The sequence below is a fragment of the Misgurnus anguillicaudatus genome, chromosome 18 (assembly GCF_027580225.2).
Source record: "Misgurnus anguillicaudatus chromosome 18, ASM2758022v2, whole genome shotgun sequence".
Classification (NCBI taxonomy): domain Eukaryota; kingdom Metazoa; phylum Chordata; class Actinopteri; order Cypriniformes; family Cobitidae; genus Misgurnus; species Misgurnus anguillicaudatus.
Window position 1 is genome coordinate 16,020,470 of NC_073354.2, and position 21,191 is coordinate 16,041,660.

Sequence of the window (21,191 nt, forward strand, 5' to 3'; positions counted from 1 at the left end):
TAAACACTTTATATCCAAATGTCAAAAAACTTACTAAAATCAATGAACAGCACTAATAAAGCCCCATTCTTACAGATCATTAACTAAAAAAAGTTGGTTTAGGGTTTAGTTACGCTTTAAAAAGAGAGAAAATCCCCATACTAGTGTGTAACAGAATTGTCATATGTCTATTTCATTTGTCTATTTCTTTAATGCTCTTTGACTAGTTTTATTTCGACACACCCATTCCTTTTATAAGATTGTGAAATGCTATACAAAATTAATTTTATATGAAATAATTTCATTGGTTAAAGAAGAATATCTAATTCTCTTTTAAAAAAGCATGACATTTTTCTTTGGAAATGCAATCTTGGGAAAATAAAAACAACAACTTATCACAAAAAACAGGTTTATTTAATATCTCTTTTTTTAAAATAATTAAATTTATTCTATTCATCAAACCCTTTCTTTGATTTTTTACATATCAAACGTGGGCCATCATAAACACACAATGAGCCTGGGAGAATTAAAACAAGGAAGAGCGAAAGAGACACATGATTAAGCCAAAAATAAAATATAATAAAATACATCCTCCTCACATGTAAAATCCACAACCACGATTATTGGAACTTCAAATAAAAGAGAAGAAAGGGGGTGAAGTCCCACGAGAACAACTAATTAGCGAACTTGAAGTGCTTTTGTAGCTCAAGCCTGCCCTGGCAGCTGGTGTTTCAGAAGAAAGATTACGACCTACTGGATCAGCTTTTACCTACATGGGCCCTAAAAACCCAACAGCAGGATTTTATTTTCAACACTCCATTAACAAAAAGAAAAACCTTGTCTTGCTTGACTCAGTCGTGGACAACATTCAACCATTGTGAAATCATTACTAACAGCTGATCAGTGGAAATCTGGGTGGCCCATGATAAGCAGTCCAGAAATGTTTTTTATGAAAAATATATATGTCACTTAACTGTTAAAAACACTGAATAAGCTTTGAACACAGCATCCCACCAAAATTCCCCTGGTTCTTACTATTGTCAGAGAAACTGAGCTTTTCTGAAAACATACTGACAATTGCGTTGCCACTTCTTGGTAAACTACTGAATTCCCATGTTGGAAATCCCAAGAGGCTTCCACAGCAGACAGCATGAATCTATTACCAGATCATAACCTGGTTCACAAGTTAAAAAAATAAAAGGTCCTCAGAGAGGTTTGTCCTCTGAATTCAGCACAACCATTGAAGCCAACTTTGGCCCATTCTTTACATTAAGCTTTCTGGTCTGTGGTGCCAATTGCAGTAAAGCACCTGTCCTTATTGTACAGTAAAGAACTGGACTGAATAGGCGTTTTGTTGATCCTGTCCAAAACAACATGAAAGTGCACACCACAAAGAGAATGTTTATCGCTTTCCCACCAGTCCTTAAACTTGCATCTTCGTTTGAGTATGGGGGTTTGTGTGTCCCCCGAGTCAGGGGAGATCAATGTTGTTTAGCTGGACAAGTCTTTCTTTGTACGGAAATAAAAATACATGGAGGTGAGGTCGTCATAAGACATCTTTTATCGCAGAGAGATCCGAAGCCCTCAAACGTCTTGATGAAAGGAGCCAGGGCACTTTCTTGGAGAACACGGGCATCACGCTCGGTATCGACATGAAGACGCTGAACAATTTCTGAAGTTTTTAAAATATATCCTTTGACCATAGTTGATTATCATTTTACCATTATCTTTTATACATACAGGAGTGCATGAAGTCTTTCTTCCCCATAGGTACACATAATCGATTTTTTTTCTTCCATTCAGTGTAGTAGCATGATACAGGAAAGAGGGAGAGGGTTATTTACAGTGCAGTTGAAAGGGAGGAAGTGATTGAGGGAGTGTGCGGTAAAGTACGTAGAGCATGAGAAGCAAAGAGGGGGCGGGATCCCTGTGGCAAAGTAGAAAGGGATTGGTTGGGGCCACGTAGAGGGGCAGAGCAAAGTCCGTGTTAGGTGGGAATGACGCCATCGCTGTTTTGGATGCCTCGTTTGAGTTCCAGATCCTCCAACTTTCTCCACAGGTCCTCCCGGTCCTTATCCTTCTTCTTTTCCCTGAGGGGGAGACAGAGTTTTATCCAATTCTGTTTGCATACAGCACGACTGCTTAAAGCAACCTTATACAGTGCGTTTCTTCCCTTTGCCTTTCTGATTTGTAACTGGCTGCAAGCTCGTCGAACAGTGCGCTGTTCATCTCCATGAATGCTTTGAGCACGTTGTAGATCAAAGCAGATATTGCCCTGAAGGTGAAGAAAACAGCTGTGATGAACATAAAACCACACACATCTAAAGTCCTGGAATGGGTGCAGAGAGGAAATCCGAATGCATCTTACTGAATCACTTGATAATTGTCATTACAGATCAGAACTTTAGGTTATAAATTAAAGGGACACTCCACTTTTTTGAAACTATGCTCATTCTCCAGCTCCCCTAGAGTTAAACATTTTATTCTTACTGTTTTGGAATCAATTCAGCTGAACTATGGGTCTGTTGCTACCACTTTTAGCACAGTTTAGCATAATCCATTGAATCTGATTAGACCATTAGCATTGTCCTAAAAAATAACCAAAGGGTTTCGATATTTTTCCTATTTAAAACTTGACTCTTCTGTAGTTACATCGTGTACTAAGACCGACAGAAAATTCAAAGTTGCGATTTTCTAGGCAGATACGGCCAGGAACTACACTCTCATTCTGGCGTAATAATCACGGACTTTGATACTACGCAGCACCTGAAAATAGTCCCCTGCTATTGAAAGTAACCATGGGGACTTTTATCGGGCAGTGCATCATATCACTACGCCTGCCGCAGCCATGCCACGGCAGCAAAGTCCTTGATCACTACGCCTGAACGAGAGTACAGTTCCCAGCCACATCCGCCCAGAAAATCACAACCTTCAACTTTCTGTCGGCCCCAGTACACAATCGAACCACAGAAGAGTCAAGTTCCAAATAGGAAAAATATCGAAACTCTTTGGTTATTTTTTAGCGCGATGCTAATGGTCTAATCAGATTCAATGGATTGTGCTTAGCTATGCTAAAAGTGGTACTGCAAGACCCGAAGATAAGCTGAATGTATTCCAAAACGGTAAAAATCAAATGGTTAAAAAAATTAGCATATTTTCAAAAAAGTGGAGTGTCCCTTTAAAGATTTATGCAAAACTTTAGCATTGTTTTCTCTCGACAAAAACCTATTGCGAAATGATGCCATGTTTCCATTAACCGACGTTATAGGCCTAAACGTAATTTTGTTATCTTAAGTCCTTTCAAAAACCATGGCGATGGCATCAAAGCACCGCACAGACTGACATGTTCATATTATCAAAAAGGTTCAGGCCAGTCAATTCCTTAATCGCTGTATTTTGATGTCATGCACTTGACGGTTCTTGTGACGCCAACAGGCCTGTAACGATACACCAAACCCACAATTCAGTTCGTATCACGTTTTTTTTCCTTGCCCCACGATTCTGTTCATATCACGATTCTTTGGGGGGGTTAAGGAGAGGACAAAAAGAAAGATTTTTATTCAAATGATATTTTTTTAAAATAACATTTCAAACTGAACTGTACACCAAAGAACAGATTAACTATACAAAGTATTAATAATATAAATATCGATATATGAAATAAATAAATAGCCAAAGCTATACTTGTGTTTTCTTTTTAACAAAATACTGTTGAAAAACAAACAGAACTAAACTCCATTGTGGAGATGATGTTTTACATTAAATGTCTTTAATGCTCTTCAAATAAATTGTCAAGAGTTAAGAGAGTAATTTGTTTTTTGTACATTTTTCAATTTATAATGTAATATAATAATTTCGTTAAATCATACAGTGAATGTGTGAAAAGTGAAACTAGGGTGAAAGAATTAGCGTCTTCTGCCTTTAAAGGCAGTTTAAAATGACTTTAATTCAACTGATCAACACAAATACAAAGCGCCATAATACAATTCTTAGCGACATTAAAAACACCTTAGATAAAAACCTTTAATGGTTTTATCTGTGTCTATCTACAGCGTCCGCACCGCGGATAAGCAGGTTGCAGCCAATAAACACACAGTAGTAAGGGACCATAGACTTCCATAGTAGGAAAAAAATATTTTAACTGATTGAACACTTGACTCTTACCGGGCATTTAGATATGCAAGTTTTTCATCAACAATATCTGCGTGAAACATTATAAACATGATGATAATCTGCCGACTCGACTGTTTCAGCACGTCCTCTACGTTATTAAGGAGTCTGCTTTATTAACGGCTTTTCGTTTGCTCCGTGAGCTAAAATGTTTTTGTTCTGTACTTTTTTTTTATTTCTACATATTTTCGACCAAGGAACACACAAGATAATGCAAGTTTACATTTACAGGTGCACATATACATGCTAATTTTAAATTCATTAAGACACCGCTGTGTTATTGACCGGGGTTCTATAAATTTGCACAATGTTCTTCAATTTCACCATAAGGGAAATTCCTTCAACGCAACAGCAATAGTCACACGTTATTGAAGGACATTTACAGGTAGGTCTACAATTAAATCATTTATCCTCAACTAGTAGCCTATTGTGTTGCAGGTCTACGTATTTTATTATGTTAACTTCAAATAATACTAACAGCAATTTAAGGATGTGGTAGCATTGGATCTGGATGGGAAGGATAACTCTAGCTGGGAGTTAAAAGGTGTGTGTCGCGATTCCGCCTTCTCAGACCGCGACACAGGTTCGTGGATCGGAGTTTCGCGATTCCGGTTATTTAATATCGCATATCGTTAGCCCTAGACGCCACAAAGCCACAACTTTTCCTTCTTGTCCTCCAATCAAACATACCGTGCTATATTTTAAGAATGATCATGTGACGTTTACACAATAAGCCAGCTAAACTCTTTCTATTACTTTTTTGCAATATACTCCTTTTTCAAATTGCCTAAAAAAGCCTCACCCAAGCATATGAACTTTTTGCAATATATGGGAGTTTATTACCGTGTTTCAATTGGGTGCATTTTTAATTTGCACAATTTGAAGGGTAATGAAACACAACTTATGACACAATAAATTAAGATTCGCTTTACAAGCAGCATATGGACGCAGGCTGGTGGGCATAAAAAACTCACGGGTTCCAGTGGTCTTTGGAGATCCTGTACAGGCTGGCAAACATGATGGGCAGGATGACGCTGGAGTTCTCCTCGATTAGACTCATGATGTACTCATTGTTCCAGTAGTACAAGGCTCTCTCCGCCACCTGGAAAATTGCACAACTTGCATTTCAAATTGGTCCATATATTTTAAAATCAGTATTGTTCAACACAGACCTGGCAGAAGATCAACAGGATTGCAAAATCAGAATTTTATAATTACAGACTAATCGCATGCGATAATAAAGCCTGTCAAAGATTTAAAAGTTTTCTAAGTGTATTGTTCATTTTTCTGACCTGAAAATGAGGGCTGGACACACATCTAGCAATTTGTTTGAAGAGCGGCTCCTGGATCTTAACAAACTGAGTGGGCTCAATCACATCGAGAATCTCCTCCAGCTCTCCAAGATACATAACCTTGAACCAAAGAACATAAGGTTACGAACACAAATTGGGAAAACATTTAAAAAAGTTTTTTACAAGACAGTTTCATTTGAAAGCAGCTCACTCAAAATCATCCTTCATTAAAATTACCTCTTTTTGACTGCAGGTTTTTGGCCAGAACTTCAACAAACCTCTGATCACCTAAAGCAAAACAAACATAACAGCTAGTGAGAAACTTTTAGGAGTGATCTAAAGCAAGACAAGACTCGATTAAGAATGGGGAAGATAATAGTGACAAATGCGGGAAAAAACACTTACAGGCTCAGTTAACGTGGGGTCTTTCTCCAAGAACTGTACGATGCAATAAGCCAGCTGAAACAGAAGATGACATCAGCTTAATAAAAAATCACTGCAATTGATTTAAACTACTTTTGTCATAAGCAAACGTGAAAAACAAGGAATGTATCTTCTTGAAATATATCGAGCAGGCACAGACTTGTATGGATATGGATGTAAGAGAGCAGTGCGTGTGTACCTGGGCATGGAAAAGAGACAAGCTCTTCACTGTGTGGAGAGGCAGCAGTACTTTAACCAGGAACTGCTTGTGTTCGGCTTTGAGCGGGAGTGCAAAACCATTGATGATGCTGTAAAATCAGACAAAGTGATCTGAATTTTGCTGCAAAACTTTTTTAGAAGTCACATACTTTGTGCCTACTTCCCACATACTTGATGTGAAACAGATGCTTTTGTAACTGAAGCGTGTGCAAATAAGTTTAAATTACACAGTAGCATTAATTTAAACCAACAAACAAGGATAGTTGGTTACTATTAAGGCATAAAATTACCTATAAATTTAATACAGACACTCTATCTGACATGTTAGAGGAGTGGTGACAGTGTTTGCCATACAAATATCATTGCACACTTGCATTGACATATCTTAAAGGATTAGTCAATTATCTTAAAAGAAAAATCCAGATAATTTACTCACCACCATGTCATCCAAAATGCCGATGTCTCTCCCTGCTCAGTCGAGAAGAAATTATGTTTTTTGAGGAAAAAACTGCAGGATTTTTCTAATTCTAATGGACTCCAATAGAGCCCAACATTCAATACTCAACTCAACACGTAACAGTTTTTTTTCCCTCAACAGAGTTCCAAAGGACTACAAACAATCCCAAACGAGGCACAAGGGTCCCATCCAGCAAAACGACCGTCATTTTCGACAAGAAAAACAACAAATATACACTTTTAAAGCACAACTTCTCGTCATGTAGATCTGGTCGTGATGCGCCAGCTGACCCAACGCAATATGTCATGACCAGTGTTGGGGGTAACGCATTACAAGTAACTTGAGTTACGTAATAATATTACTTTTCTGAAGTAACGAGTAAAGTAACGCATTACTTTTTAAATGTACACATTAATATTTGAGTTAATTTTTCAAAAAAGTAACTCAAGTTACTTTTTTAGTTTAATTAATTTGATTAAAAAATATGTACGGAATTAAACTAAACGTATGCATTCTCTGTGCCTGTGTGGAAACAGTTTGAGTCAGAAACTGAGATGGCAGGCCAGAGCTAAACATTTTTGTGATGAAATATGCAATTTCTGAATGCTGAACTTTTCAGTCATAAAAACTCCTTCACGGCCTGAAAGAGATCAAGCTTTAGCCAAGAAAAAGTAACGCAAAAGTAACTAAAAGTAACGTAAGCATTACTTTCCATGAAAAGTAACTAAGTAATGCAATTAGTTACTTTTTTGGGGAGTAACTTAATATTGTAATGCATTACTTTTAAAAGTAACTTTCCCCAACACTGGTCATGACATCAAGAGGTCAGAGAGGACGAACGCGAAACTCCGCCCCAGTGTTTACAAGCGTCTTGAAAGAGGACCGTTCCTACGTTGTTGTATGTTGAATGATACTAATTAATGTCTTTATTTCGTTTTATATATGTAACACGTGACCTCCCTACGTCACTACGCATTTACGTTAGGTCGCGCTGGACTGGACCTAGACAAAAAGTTGTGGTTTAAAAGTACATCTTTTTTATTTTTCTTGTCAAAAATGACAATCGTTTTGCTAGATAAGACACTTATGCCTCGTTTGGGATCGTTTATAGTCCTTTGAAACTCTGTTGAAAAAAACTGTTAAGTGTTGAGTTAAGTGTTAATTGTTGGTGTCTATTAAAGTCCATTAAAATGAGAAAAATCCTGCAATGTTTTCCTAAAAAAACATAATTTCTTCTCGACTGAACAAAGAAAGACATCAACATTTTGGATGACATGGTGGTGAGTAAATTATCTGGATTTTTCTTTTAAGAAAATGGACTAATCCTTTAACATATATCAATTTAACTGTTTTGTCCCAAGATGCACACCAGTAACATATTTTTGTAATAACTAAGGCATAGTCCTGGATTAATCTAAACCCTGTCTGGGAAATGGGCCCTATATCTGTTGCATGTCATGCTTTTGATCTTGACCCTTTCGCTTTCTTTTTGACAGGAACTGCTTTCTGTATGGCATTTTGCCTTTAATCTTTCAAGGACCATTTAAACAACATCTTTGCATTTTAAGTGGAGTGCAACCACAGGACAGAACACAGGGATCTGGATGTTATTTGATTATGCAATCGTGTCATGTTTAGACTAACACGTGTGAGATTAAGCTTACCTTCCCAAAATCTCCAGCAGCTCAGCTACTCCGTTGAAGTGCTCGGTCTCGTAAACAAAACTGTCAGAGTGGGAAAGAAGGACAAGGTTATTTCGGCTAACTTGAATATTTCCCCATCTATACAAACTAAAAAGCAAAGGCCACCTTACCAAAGGAAAATGTTGTTGATCTGTTTACGGATGAAGGCTCTGAGACCGAGGAACTTGCCATAGATTCTGTGAAGGACTGTCTTTAAGCAGTCTCTCTCCCGAGGGTCTTCGCTATCAAACAGCTCCAAGAGCTTAAAATACAGAAGCTTAGTTAACTATATAGTCTTATCTTGTGAGCATTGTCTGTTGTTTTTATACTCCCATTCAGCTAAATGAGAGATTATCACTCGATCATTATCACATATATTATATTTCTCGGCTGTTGACTGCTTTATTTTGATTGGTTGAGAAATGTTCCATGGGTATGCATTATTTTTTTGATAAACGCACACCTGACCTGTCAAATGTCTTAAAATAACCATCAGAGGAATGTCTGTGGTAACAGTGGTATAAAAGGAATAATTGACTCTGGTCCTTTGAATTATTTTTGAATAAACAAAAAAAATGCACACCCAAGTTGGTTTTCAAATTATGTTAGAATAATTTAACGGCCCATCGTCAATTATTCCTTGCGCTAATGACCAAATGATCATGATGTGTATTATCCAACTTTTTTAGATTTCATTTAAATTAACTTTACATTCAAATTAAGACACTTGAACTTGCACTGCGTAGAAGTATACCGTTTATATAAAGTCATTTATATATAAACATAATATATTAGGGGTGTCACGATTTTCCAAATCCTCAATTCGATTACATTTTCGATTCTAAGGCCACGATTCGATTCTCAATTTTGAAAGCACAAAAAAATGCTATGCCAATTTTAGACTAGACTTTTATGAAATATTTAATCTGACCTTGAACCCGGAGATGCCCTGCCATGTATGGTACACGCACATACCTGATAAAACGAAACTTCCTGGCAGATGAACATTCCTGTTTTGGATTTCTTGTCAGACGAGATTGTGAGACTATACCCCAATAAGTCATGTTTAAATGCTGTTTTCATAACTCTTAAGCTCGCGTGGTGTCTCCTGCATCTGCCATGCTATTTTTTGACTGGCTGTAGCTAGTGAAGTTAGAGGAAGTTGACTCGCAGCACTCAAAGCGTGTTTTTTCCCCGCTTGGCAAGCTGACCGGACGTGACATGGGGGCGTGGCAGCATTGACGATTCCATTTTTTAATTCGAAGTCCGAGGTTTTGACTTAGTTTCAATCGATTTAAAATTGAAATTGTGACACCCTTATAATATACACACAAAAGTTTATCACAACCAATATATTCAAAATAGTATGAAGCACAAATTATCTCACTCACCTGTAATACAAATTTCTGGTCGATGTATTTTTTGGCAATGCTGGGTTGAAATTCCTGACTCTCCAAGAAGCGAATGAAAAACTCATAGACAAGCTTAGGTGGAAAAGAAAAAGACTTATTCAAAATTCTGTCTCAAAAGATCAAACCTGACAGATATTATTTCATCCTAAAGTTCATAGTGATCATGGCTCTGTACCTGTAAATGTGGCCATGAGGCCTCCAGCGTTGGCTCGTCTTCCTCTGGATCAAACTCATTACTGTCACTAGGGGGAAGAGTCCGAAAAATATTGTAGGACACCTGTGATAAACAGATGCAGCATAAGGTGACGATCTTAACTTTGCATTATTAATGTGCATTCTTATATAGCTCAGTGGTAGAAAATTGCGTAGGCATTGCAAGAGGTCATGAACACACATGCATACATAACTGGATACCATGTAATGTCACTTTCTGCCAAATGCATATAAATAAAAAGCAATAAGTTTGCTATTACATTAAAAAAAATGTATTTCTTAAACACAGGGCACACAGTTATTACTTGTGCTCATGTGCAGGAGTTTCTTACCATTTTGACAACCTCAGGGTAAGTCTGTTCAGTAAGGTAGCCCCGGCTAACAGTGACATAGTCCACCAGCTCGTTGAGGGTTGTGCGTTTATACTCTTTCATTTTAAGATCAGACAGTGTGTCTATGAAGTCAAACAGAGTACAGCACTGCTGCACTTTCTTGAGGAACAACTCTGGCTGCTCCTGAGGCGAAACATCTACACATTAAGAGAGAAAAAGAAAGGGTGACTTAATGCGACAGTCCAGTAGCACTAAAAACCCACACAAGATTTACATCAACCCCCTTGACTTTTCTACTGTAATCGGTCTCAAGTCTCAGCACTGTTGGTGGGACGCCTAAAATACTTCACATACTCGCCCGGAGGTCCAAATGACATTTGACCCCAACTGTTCCAAATAATAGTGCTTTGATTTTTTTTTTAAACGCATTTAGCACAGCAAGGGTGAGGTACAGAATGGGGCGGTTTCTTGTACAGGGTTTAGATTAGGGTCCTTTGTTATAGTAGGACATTTAAGTAGTTTTTACAAACAAACTTTACAAAACAATACAGGTGTGCATCTTGATACAAAACAATGGCACTGATATATGATAGGATATGTCAATGCAAGGTGTTAAAAAAGTCTTGGACTAGGATAAGCCCTGTCTGGGAAACCATTTCAATATGGGCTTATTATTAGTATAAGGCCAATGTTCCCTGCTTAACTCTTTATCAGAAGACATAAGCGTTATTGGTTTATAACATTAACCTTGTCTACATAATGTAACTGACAAAGTTGACTATATCTACTAAAATGATTTGGAGAAGAGCTGGTTACAAAAATGAATCAGAAACATCTATTGTGTAAATGGCATGTAGCATAATTTATCCAACAAATCTCAAACATTTACTCTTTGGTGTCACTGTATATACATGCATGTACCGTATGATCTTGAAAATCAGCTCATTATCAGATCAAAATGAAAATAGTTCAAAGCTCTTTGACATCACAAAATGCTCTGCTATCCTGATATGACCAAGAGGTGTGTGGATAAATGGCATTTTGCATACCTTTGAGCAGCGGCAGCTGCACCAGATCTATGGGCTTATCCTGAGATCTGAACTGAGACGAGCTCTGTGCTCGCTTCTGCCTGGTTTTCCTGACAGACTTCCTGGTGAAGCCGTCCACCTTGTCCACCGACGGGGGTGTGGTGGGTGATGAAGACATAGCCCTGGACAGGAGGAGTAAACAGGAAGATAAATGGAAAATGAATAGAGGGCAGTTGGTTATATGTACAGAACGGATTAAACAAACCTCCACCAAACGTGCTTAAAACAAAAGATCAAAGGAGTTTATGTGAATGAGTCTGATCTGGCATTAATGTAGTGCCTCCTCTTCATTGTCAGGACAGTATTTCGAATATTATTTTAGCATTCATACTATTTTCAGCTGACACTGCTAATAACTTTGGTGAGATGATTCAGAACTAATTTTATGCAACTAAAAATAAATATTCACAATACTTTAATATTACTTAACATTAAATGCAACCCTCATGCAATCCTAGATGTTTGACTTTGTTTCTTTAGTTGAACACAAATCATTTGGAATTAGAGAGCTATAATTTTACCTAATACATAAAAGATTAAAATATAGTGGCACGTCAGTAATGTATTGTTCTATCTTGAGTAACTCCTAACAAAATATATGACAACTACACAAACAAGAACCAGTGAGATGTGATGTCACAGATGGGCCACTATATCTAAATGTTGCTGAAATTTGTTTGTTTTGGTTTCAATTTTGCTAAATAAGCTCAAAATATTAAAAGTTTTCTCTCAAAACATATTTGGTTCACTTCACAAACATTTTTAGCCCAACTGGCCTTAATTGGCTCATTTATTTATTTTGATAACTGCACACACTTTTGGAAGCATCATGTTAAGAGTCCCTAATAAAAATACAAAATGATGGCATTTTAATATAAAATTATTAGTTTGTGTTCAGCTGAAGAAAGTAAGCTGACATCTAGGATATCATGGGGGTGGGAAAAGTGCACTACAAAACACTGTATCATTGCAACTTTGTAACAATTAAAGTCCCCCTGTAGTCAATAATTTTATCACTCTAGAGCTGTTTATCACATACAAAATAAAAGTGTATGTTTGCATGATAAATTTGCATAAGTATTGTGTGTAATTATTATGTATATATAAAAACACACACACATTTAAGACATTTTAAAATCAAATTTATATATAAAATAAAATATATAAAAATGCATGTGTGTGTATCTATACATACAAAATAATTACACACAGTGCACACACATATATTATGCAAAAACAAACTTTTATTTTGTATGCAATTAATCGTGATTAATCTTTTGACAGACCTACTTAAAACTCATATTTGAGCATCATAACAGCCATATGTACAAGTTTTTCCTAAAACAGTATTTTCTTCATGTTTAAAACAGCTTAAATGTTGCCTCATTTAGTATACGCTGATCTATTATTATGCAAATTAGTCCCCGTCTCCACTAAATCGCACAGCTCGGACCATAGATAAAAATATGAAAACTCAATTTTCAGCAACAGTGTTGAATGATGAATTTGCACATGTTTGTCTTAAGCATATTAAAAACACCACAGACATATAACCAACAACAACTTTCACCACAGGGGGACTTTAAATAAATAAATAAATTGCAAGTTACTTGCACAGTTGTTGTTGGCTGTACTTTAGTACTGCCCTTCTACACAGATAAATCTGACAGTTAAAGGTACACTTATGGCCAACGATGACCATATCAGAGTAGATCTGACATTCCTTACTTCAAAACATGACATAAAGCTAGCATTTCACAACAAACTGTCATATATAAAACACATTCAAAGCTACATAACCCAGCACTCCTTGCAGGCCCGTCTGCATAAGAAAAGAATGACTTGAGTCATGTTGTTTGTGAAGGACGGCTTTTGTCCTGACTGTTTGTTGTGGCTAGACTATATTTAAAAGGAATATTCCATTTTCTCAAAAGAAAAATCCAGATAATTTACTCACCACCATGTCATCCAAAATGTTAATGTCTTTTTTTGTTCAGTCGAGAAGAAATTATGTTTTTTGAGGAAAACATTGCAGGATTTTTCTCATTTTAATGGACTTTAATAGAGCCAAACAATTAACACTTAACTCAACACGTAACAGTTTTTTTTCAACGGAGTTTCAAAGGACTATAAACAATCCTAAACGAGGCATAAGTGTCTTATCTAGCAAAACGATTGTCATTTTTGACAAGAAAAATAAAAAATGTACACTTTTAAAGCACAACTTCGCATCTAGATCTGGTCGTGATGCACCTATGCAATACGTCATGACGTCAAGAGGTCACAGAAGACGAATGCGAAACTTAACCCCAGTGTTTACAAGTGAGTTGAAAGAGGACCGTTCCTACGTTGTTGTATGTCAACTGATACTAATAAATGTCTTTGTGTCAGTTTATTGTTTACAATGGTCCGCAAATGTGCGTTTTATATGTAACACGTGACCTCCTACGTCACTACGCATTTACGTTAGGTCGCGCTTGACCGGACCTAGACGGAAAGTTGTGGTTTAAAAGAGCATATTTTTTATTTTTCTTGTCAAAAAAGACAATCGTTACACTAGATAAGACCCTTATGCCTCGTTTGGGATCGTTTATAGTCCTTTGAAACTCCGTTGAAAAAAACTGTTACGTGTTGAGTTAAGTGTTAATTGTTGGTGTCTATTAAAGTCCATTAAAATGAGAAAAATCCTGCAATGTTTTCCTCAAAAAACATAATTTCTTCTCGACTGAACAAAGAAAACATCAACATTTTGGATGACATTGTGGTGAGTAAATTATCTGGATTTTTACTTTATGAAAATTGAATATTCCTTTAATTTTACACATACGGTCTTCACTGGTAAGCCGAGAATAAGATTGTGATACAAGTAGTTTAGCACTACTAATGTGTGAAGGGTATACTGGTATAAAAATGTGTGAACAATTTACCTAAAAAGTGTATGGGTATTTACCCTGTGGTCATTTTATTGTCATTTTCCAGACTCCCGCTGCAAAACTTGCTATATGATTGTGTTTTTGGTTTGGACTTTTTTTGGTCACAGTCGAAACTATGTAGCTCACATAGTTAATTCCTTAAAATCTATTTATCACCTGAGAGGACACCATACCAGTGAGGTCTTTATCTGCCGAAAGAAGCCGAGCTTAATGAGGCTGAAACCAGGTCAATAGATTTCAGAAAGGATCCATCTAAATTTGTCATGTCTAAGGTGTGTCCACTTCATTGAAGTATTGTATTTCAACAACCAGTTTTCAGCACACCTGTGTAGTAGAGTTATTTGTTATAATGAAAGGAAAATACATTTAAAAAATGCTCTGTCATGTCCATACACCTTAACAAGCAGTCCTCTTCAAGTTCCTGGTTTTACTGCGTACAACAAAGCAATATTATTTGTTAACCACAAAACATGCTTGTAAGATAATTTTGAGGACTGTGACATATCAGGTTCATCAAAAATATAATTAAATGCTGGACTAAGTCATGATTACCACATTTATCAAGTAAAATTCTGATATCATCATGCCTTGAATCAGATTTATCCCCTCAAACTTCTAGTAAACACAAGGGTGCCATCACAGAGTAAATGCTTGGGCAGATTGGGGGCACATACAGTGTAAAGGCTGAGAAGGCCGTATGTAACACCCCTACAGGACTGCTGTACACAGTGACAGGAAGTGATTTAGCTTTCGCGCTCCAGCAGATAGCGAAGGAGCAGCAGGAGGAGGTGCAACTCTCTATGGAAACACTGAAGCTCGAGTCGCCATTGGCAAATATGTAATGCATGAACAATTCAAACTAAACTAGCATATTTTGAATTATTCTTCATGGTTACAAAAATGGATTTAATCTAGTTTGTTATAGCAAATACATCTCTTGCCACAGCGGATGATGGGTCATATTAACAGCCAGTTGGTAATTGCGAACTTTTTATGAGCCTCGACCAGAAAAAAACATTATAATGATTCTCAGTTCATTTGAGTTAGGAATGACTGAAGGTAATGACTTGTGTCTCAGTGAATTCAGAACCGTTCAAGCTTATTCAATTAGCGAATGATTCATTGCACTGATTATTTATTGGACACCAAGTCACTTGTTGGACTAAGTCATGCCAGCTGGACTATGCATTTCACGATGACTGTTTGTTGCAGAGTACAACACACAGCACTGTTGCTGAGTGCAGTTTTAGCACAGCATCAATGATCAACAGAAATGCATGTAACCACTGACAAAACAATGTCAGGCAAGTCATTTCACTATAGTATTTTTTTATATTGAGTAAGAACCTGATCTTGGTTCTCAACCCCACCTGTATATTTAGATAAAATCTTAACAACATTGTGTAGGTTGTTGGAGAAGCATCAGCACCAAATAGACAGCAGCTTTTGTTACAGCTAGAGTTGTTAAATATCACTCCTCAATTTGGTTCATTACCATTGCGAGCAGAAAAGCATACAAGGAAATGTCATGCTGGGGGGCTTCTAGACCAATTACAGCACTTGTGGAGATTTGCGTAGAGCTGACGCGCTGAGGTGTGTGTCAGGATATGGCGCAAGATCTGCAACTATACATAGGATTTGTGGTACGCTCGTAGCAGATGTATAAATTGAATTTCAATGTATAGATTTTTACTGTACTGCATTACTGAACACTGGCTTTATGACAGCACTGGGTCAGCATAAAAAAACTTTATGAACTCATAGTTAATGATCGTGGCCCTTTGCTTCCTTCTGAATTCCTGGACGGGGTGTTGGCGTACATTTACGATTACGATTACTGTGCATATCAAAGTACCCTTGATATGACAACAAAACATATATTATAACCATCATCAGAGCAATGTCCCTAACACAACCCTCCAACACAAGGCTGATAATAATCTGATGATAATCTGCCTCTTACTGACCTCTTCTCTTCAACAAGCTACTAGTTTTTTTATTTAGCTTAACTATTAAATACATTTCCATGACATACATTAAGGCATAAGCCTTTCCACTTGATAATTATTTTTACGTATATACTTTATGCTAACCGAGTGCCTGTAAGAGTTTGTAACTGTCAGAAATCTGACTGGCAAATCCGAGTCTCTCATAAATCCAGTAATAAACGAAAAGGACTTTGGAGGCAAAGCCATACTATGTAGGGAAGCATTTTTGCCATCTGTAAAACAGCTCATATGTTGGAAAAAACAGCGCCACACATTCAAGTAAAGCTAAATTTAATGTTTATGCAATGCTGTTAATTAAGGTCACCAATATTTTTTTGTGCAAAACCTTAGATATCAGCAGTCTGCAGCACAGGTAAAGAGATGGGCCACATGTAACCTAATGCCATTCTTGCAAAGCACACTTAAGGCAGCAATACTTTTGAGGTCCCTACGTGAAAGTGATATTTAAAGGTCGGCCTACTGCTTTCGATTCAGCAAGGATTTGTTTACATTGTGGCAGGTGTAATAAAGCCCTAAACAGTGGTGGTGGTTACAGCCTGAGATTTATACCATTGAGAAACAAAGCAAGCACTGTACATTTAGCGACAGTCTAGGATTTATATCATCTAACTGTATTACCAGTATTATAAACTGTTTAAAATACCATGTTGTTTATTACACGTTCAATGTCTATATGGACGGCCAAATAAATTGGTCAGACAAGGTTTTTGATAACATTTGAATAATCAGAAGCACTAATTACAGTCACATGGTACATTCACATGGGGCGTAAGCATTAATGCTTCTCATTTATTTTTAATAGGTGACGTCATGTGTTGCCAAACTGAATTGTGGATACGTCAACATCGCGTCACTGCCGTTGCTCGCCGAAGAAGTTGAACATTTCTCAACTTTTCAAGCGCCAACACATGCGTCAGCCAATCATTATGCAAATAGCTTTGTGTAAGCCAGCCAATTACGTTTATGCAAGACCACTCCATGTGAAAGTACTGGTTAGGCATGGGCCGGTATGAGATTTTGGCGGTATGATAACCTTAAGCAAAAATACCACGTTTTCACAGCATTGTGGTTTTATCATTGCAACACTAAAATATGTTATTTTCAGACGTATACAAACAACACATTTTTAACTTGACACAATACATTTGATTTTTAAGCAACATACAAAATGTATGCTGGGTGAATATAAAGCCTTTAAATTATAATTTTCTTTCAAAAAATATTTTTAATATATATATTAAATGTAAATTACATGACTTAATGATTTAATTTTGTATAAACCCAGCTCATACCTTGCAAATGGTATTACAGAAAATGTTAGTGGTTTTAACCTTGACCATTAAAACCTCGGTACACCTTGAAACCGGTAACGAGCCCAGGTAGCCTTACATTTGAGCTTACCTTCTTCAGAAATGTAATAGACACAGGCCATATTAAACAATTTAACTGTTCATGTACTTTAGTTGGGACACACTTTTGGGTCGCACAGTGGGTTGCACAAAGTCGCTTGGTGCAGTTTAACAGTTTAATCTAACCAATAACAAAGAATGACAATGGGGCAGTTTCCTGGACAAAATTTAGACTAAGCCAGGACTAGACCTAGTTATATTAAGACATTTAAGTAGTTTCAACAAGCAAGCAAGCCTTACAAAAAACATTACTGGTTTAAATGGGTCGCAAAATGAAAAGTTTGGGTACCCCTGCTCAAAGTATGAAACCAAAAAAGCTCTTTTAAAACATCCTGGCACAACAAAGAACCTAATTTCCTCAAAGAGCGCATGCAAATGTCACGTTCCTGAGGGGGCAATGCAGCCCAACCTGTTGAAATGCCTGATTCTTTATGCAAACAAACATTTTATTTTCCGTCAAAACATTCTGTCAATTCTTTTAATAGCTGAAATTGGAGGTCACGATTTTGTCCCTATACAACCATCTTTTGTTTATGTGGCTGGTTTTGCGACACAAGCTGATGTTAGCCAATACAAGAAGTGTTTGCAACCCCAACAGTACCTTGTAACCTACTGAAAAAAAATATTAAACATTTAAAGTCACAATGAAACGGAAGTAGCGATTGTCTTATTTTCCCCCGTTGTGACGCATGTACGAGTGAAATAAGAAAAAAAGGTAGGGGGCAGGACTTGAATTTGTCTATCGAAAACTCATTGGATCGTTGGAAGTTGGGTCTAGTTGCTAATCGCTGCAATTCTTTCCAGGGCCACGCCCTCTTGCCATTCCTTGTAATCAGATGTAAAAAGAGATCGTTACGAGGAGGAGAGGAAATTTGCGCTGTTGATTAAAGATTATGAGGGCACATGGATTTTTTTTAAATAAGAAGCTCACAGATAAGTCATTTGTAATATGCCACAATACTTTCTGCTTATTTAAATCACGCATGCGCAAACTTAGTCATGCAGAGTTTAGCTTTAACTTGCCGCAGCAAGTTTCTAGTATGCTTAGTAAGATCTTAATTAGCTACTTCAGGTGCGTTTGATTAGGGTTGGAGCTAAACTCTGCAAGACACCGGCCCTCCAGGGCCAAGTTTGGGCAACCCTGATTTAGATGGATCTGCCAAACGGTGCCTATATTTCCTTCATTTGTACACTATCTGTACGTCTGTAAATTCTACTGAAACACTTTATGAGTAGCAACGACCTGTTTCCTTATCACAAAGACATTATGCACTTCATAAAGCTATGATTTTAAGAGCATACTGCTATGCAACATCAGCTAGAGTCTGTGTTTGTTTTATAAGGAAGGGCCCTGACACTTACAATTGGCTCAACTCACTGATTGTAACGTCTGACTCAAATTACAACCTTTATACAGATGGTTTGACTTTAGACTTACACACGATTACTAATATAGTGAAGAATATTTTGTGGGATTTTTTAATAAGGCAACAAAACTTTTCTGTGGGTTTTGGTTAGCCTACTACTCGACACTAGCACAACTCACTTTCTGCAAGCTGACATTTATAGAAACTTTTGCTCTACCCACACCTATAAAACTGATAACTGAATTTCTGTTTACAAAAAAAGTGCAATTGCTTATGTCAAAGTCAGCATATTTTACCAGTGCATGGCTTCATTATGCTGGTAGCATGATCTAACATTGCCCTTTCCAACAAAACATCTGTCCTTGAAAGATAACGTTGTGTCCAGCACTTGGAAACAAACAGACCCAAACCTGGAGGTGAAGTCTGAATCAGCGAGCTTAAAACATCTCAATTGTCAGTATATGAAACGCATGACTGCAGCTGTGTAACAAAAACAGGTGTGGAGTATATTGCATTCTCAAGAGCCTGAAAGACAAGGCCAATAAAAAAGACTGTTGCCTTGGTAGATTACATGTAAAAGCTCAAGAAAACCTAAAAGAGACAAACCCAAAACATTATTAAGTCGTGTTTTGTTTATATTCAAAATTGACCCCATTTAACACATTATAGGTAAAAAAAATCTATACTTCTGACAGGAATATCTTGTGTAAAATTGGGTAAACAAACCAAGAGTAGTGAAGATTTGCTAACTGAGATTATGTTTAAGTAGAATCCTCCCATCTAAGACTTATTAGACTCTCATCAACCCAGTTTGATGACATGTGGGTGGAAAAGATCACATGGAAATCGATATTTGTACAAAAAACAAAGTAGTCACCACCACTGAATAGCTAACAGCCGGTGCTCATTCAACAGCAATGTCACCAATACTAAAAATAAATGCGTTGGTGAAAAGTGCAAATATTTATTAAAAATAAAGAAGATTGTACTTTGAATTGCCTATAAATACGACAAATGTTTTACATTTACAGCTACATCAAACTACACAGTAACAAATCGCTCTCGTGTTATAATTACTTAGTTTGTCATTCTAGGATTGACAGGACAGGGCACGTGTTAAATATCACATTACATTATTACAAACAGGTTGGTAATGCAGTGTTTAGTTGGTTTTCTTACCTCTCTTGACGGTTTTCGTGTCCAGGTGGCTCGTTTGAGGCAGCTAACCTTGCACTTGTAGGCGACCCAGCTAGCCAGCTAACTCAACCGCTTTAGTGTGTGACTTTTTAAACTAGTTTTGTCTTTGAAACGAACTCCAATTATAAACGGTAACGGCTTTTCCTATTCGAAACACACTAAATTCACCTTTTACCAGACAAATAGCAAGCCGCCTAAAGGTATGTGAGCATTGCTAGCAGGAGCTCACCGTACAGCTTATCCCTGTAGCTGCCGTCCCCGCCTGCACCAAAAGCCACATTCATACACATTCACTGACCGACTACATACCCAGATGTTTGGGCACTAAGGTCAGATTATCCTTCTCCCTAATGTTAAACTCAGTTAACTAGCGAATAATTGCTAACTTGTTATCACAAGTAATGTTAGCAGGCTGTGCTAGTCCTCAGTGCCAATTTTTCCCTGGCTCAAAACAGACCGCTAAACCGAACATGATGGAATGTCGGTTGGCGCGGTTAAGGCACTGATTGGTTGCTGTCTTCAGACGGAACGCGTCGATTGGTTAAAATGAAATGGCAGTCAAAAGCAGGCACCGCCTTGAAAGTCAAGCGTCATTGATGTCGAGGAAGGATGAAGGTAGGTTGCAGAGCAAATGTCTGAGATGGAGATTGAAGGCAAGGACCAGAAATGCCCGTATGGCGAGAAATGTCACACGAGCTTCAGTCCCTACTTGCCCAATTTGTCTCTCTTAATTTATATTTCAACAAATTAATTAAGTTTAAAATGCCTTAGACAGCTAGATAAACGGTTTCACTAGCTTGACTATTCTTAGAAAAGGATTTGGGGGATTTTTTCCTCTCTTGGATCACAATGTTACATAACATGAATGACACTGACCAGTAATGTTGTATTTGTTAGTAGCAATAACATTTACATTTCATTTTATGTGCTTTATGGGATTTATGGGCATGACAAAAAATGTATTTGCATTGTCAACGCATTTGCTTGTAGTTTACAATAATAACAGGGC

The 21,191-nt window shown here is 37.2% G+C and overlaps 1 protein-coding gene across 1 annotated transcript; it reads right to left on the reverse strand.

Moving 5' to 3' along the window:
• Window positions 1–371: 371 nt before the first annotated feature.
• On the reverse strand, window positions 372–20,657 carry ppp2r5ea (protein phosphatase 2, regulatory subunit B', epsilon isoform a). Its single transcript, XM_073855944.1, has 14 exons — window positions 20,165–20,657; window positions 11,229–11,389; window positions 10,180–10,376; window positions 9,810–9,911; window positions 9,614–9,706; window positions 8,354–8,484; window positions 8,205–8,264; window positions 6,064–6,172; window positions 5,847–5,900; window positions 5,679–5,729; window positions 5,442–5,561; window positions 5,124–5,251; window positions 2,149–2,254; window positions 372–2,065 (listed from the first exon to the last, which is right to left on the reverse strand). Exons 2-14 carry the CDS (start codon window positions 11,383–11,385, stop codon window positions 1,967–1,969), a joined length of 1,407 nt encoding a protein of 468 aa, XP_073712045.1. The 5' UTR covers window positions 11,386–11,389; window positions 20,165–20,657; the 3' UTR covers window positions 372–1,966.
• Between the last annotated feature and the right edge of the window lie 534 nt (window positions 20,658–21,191).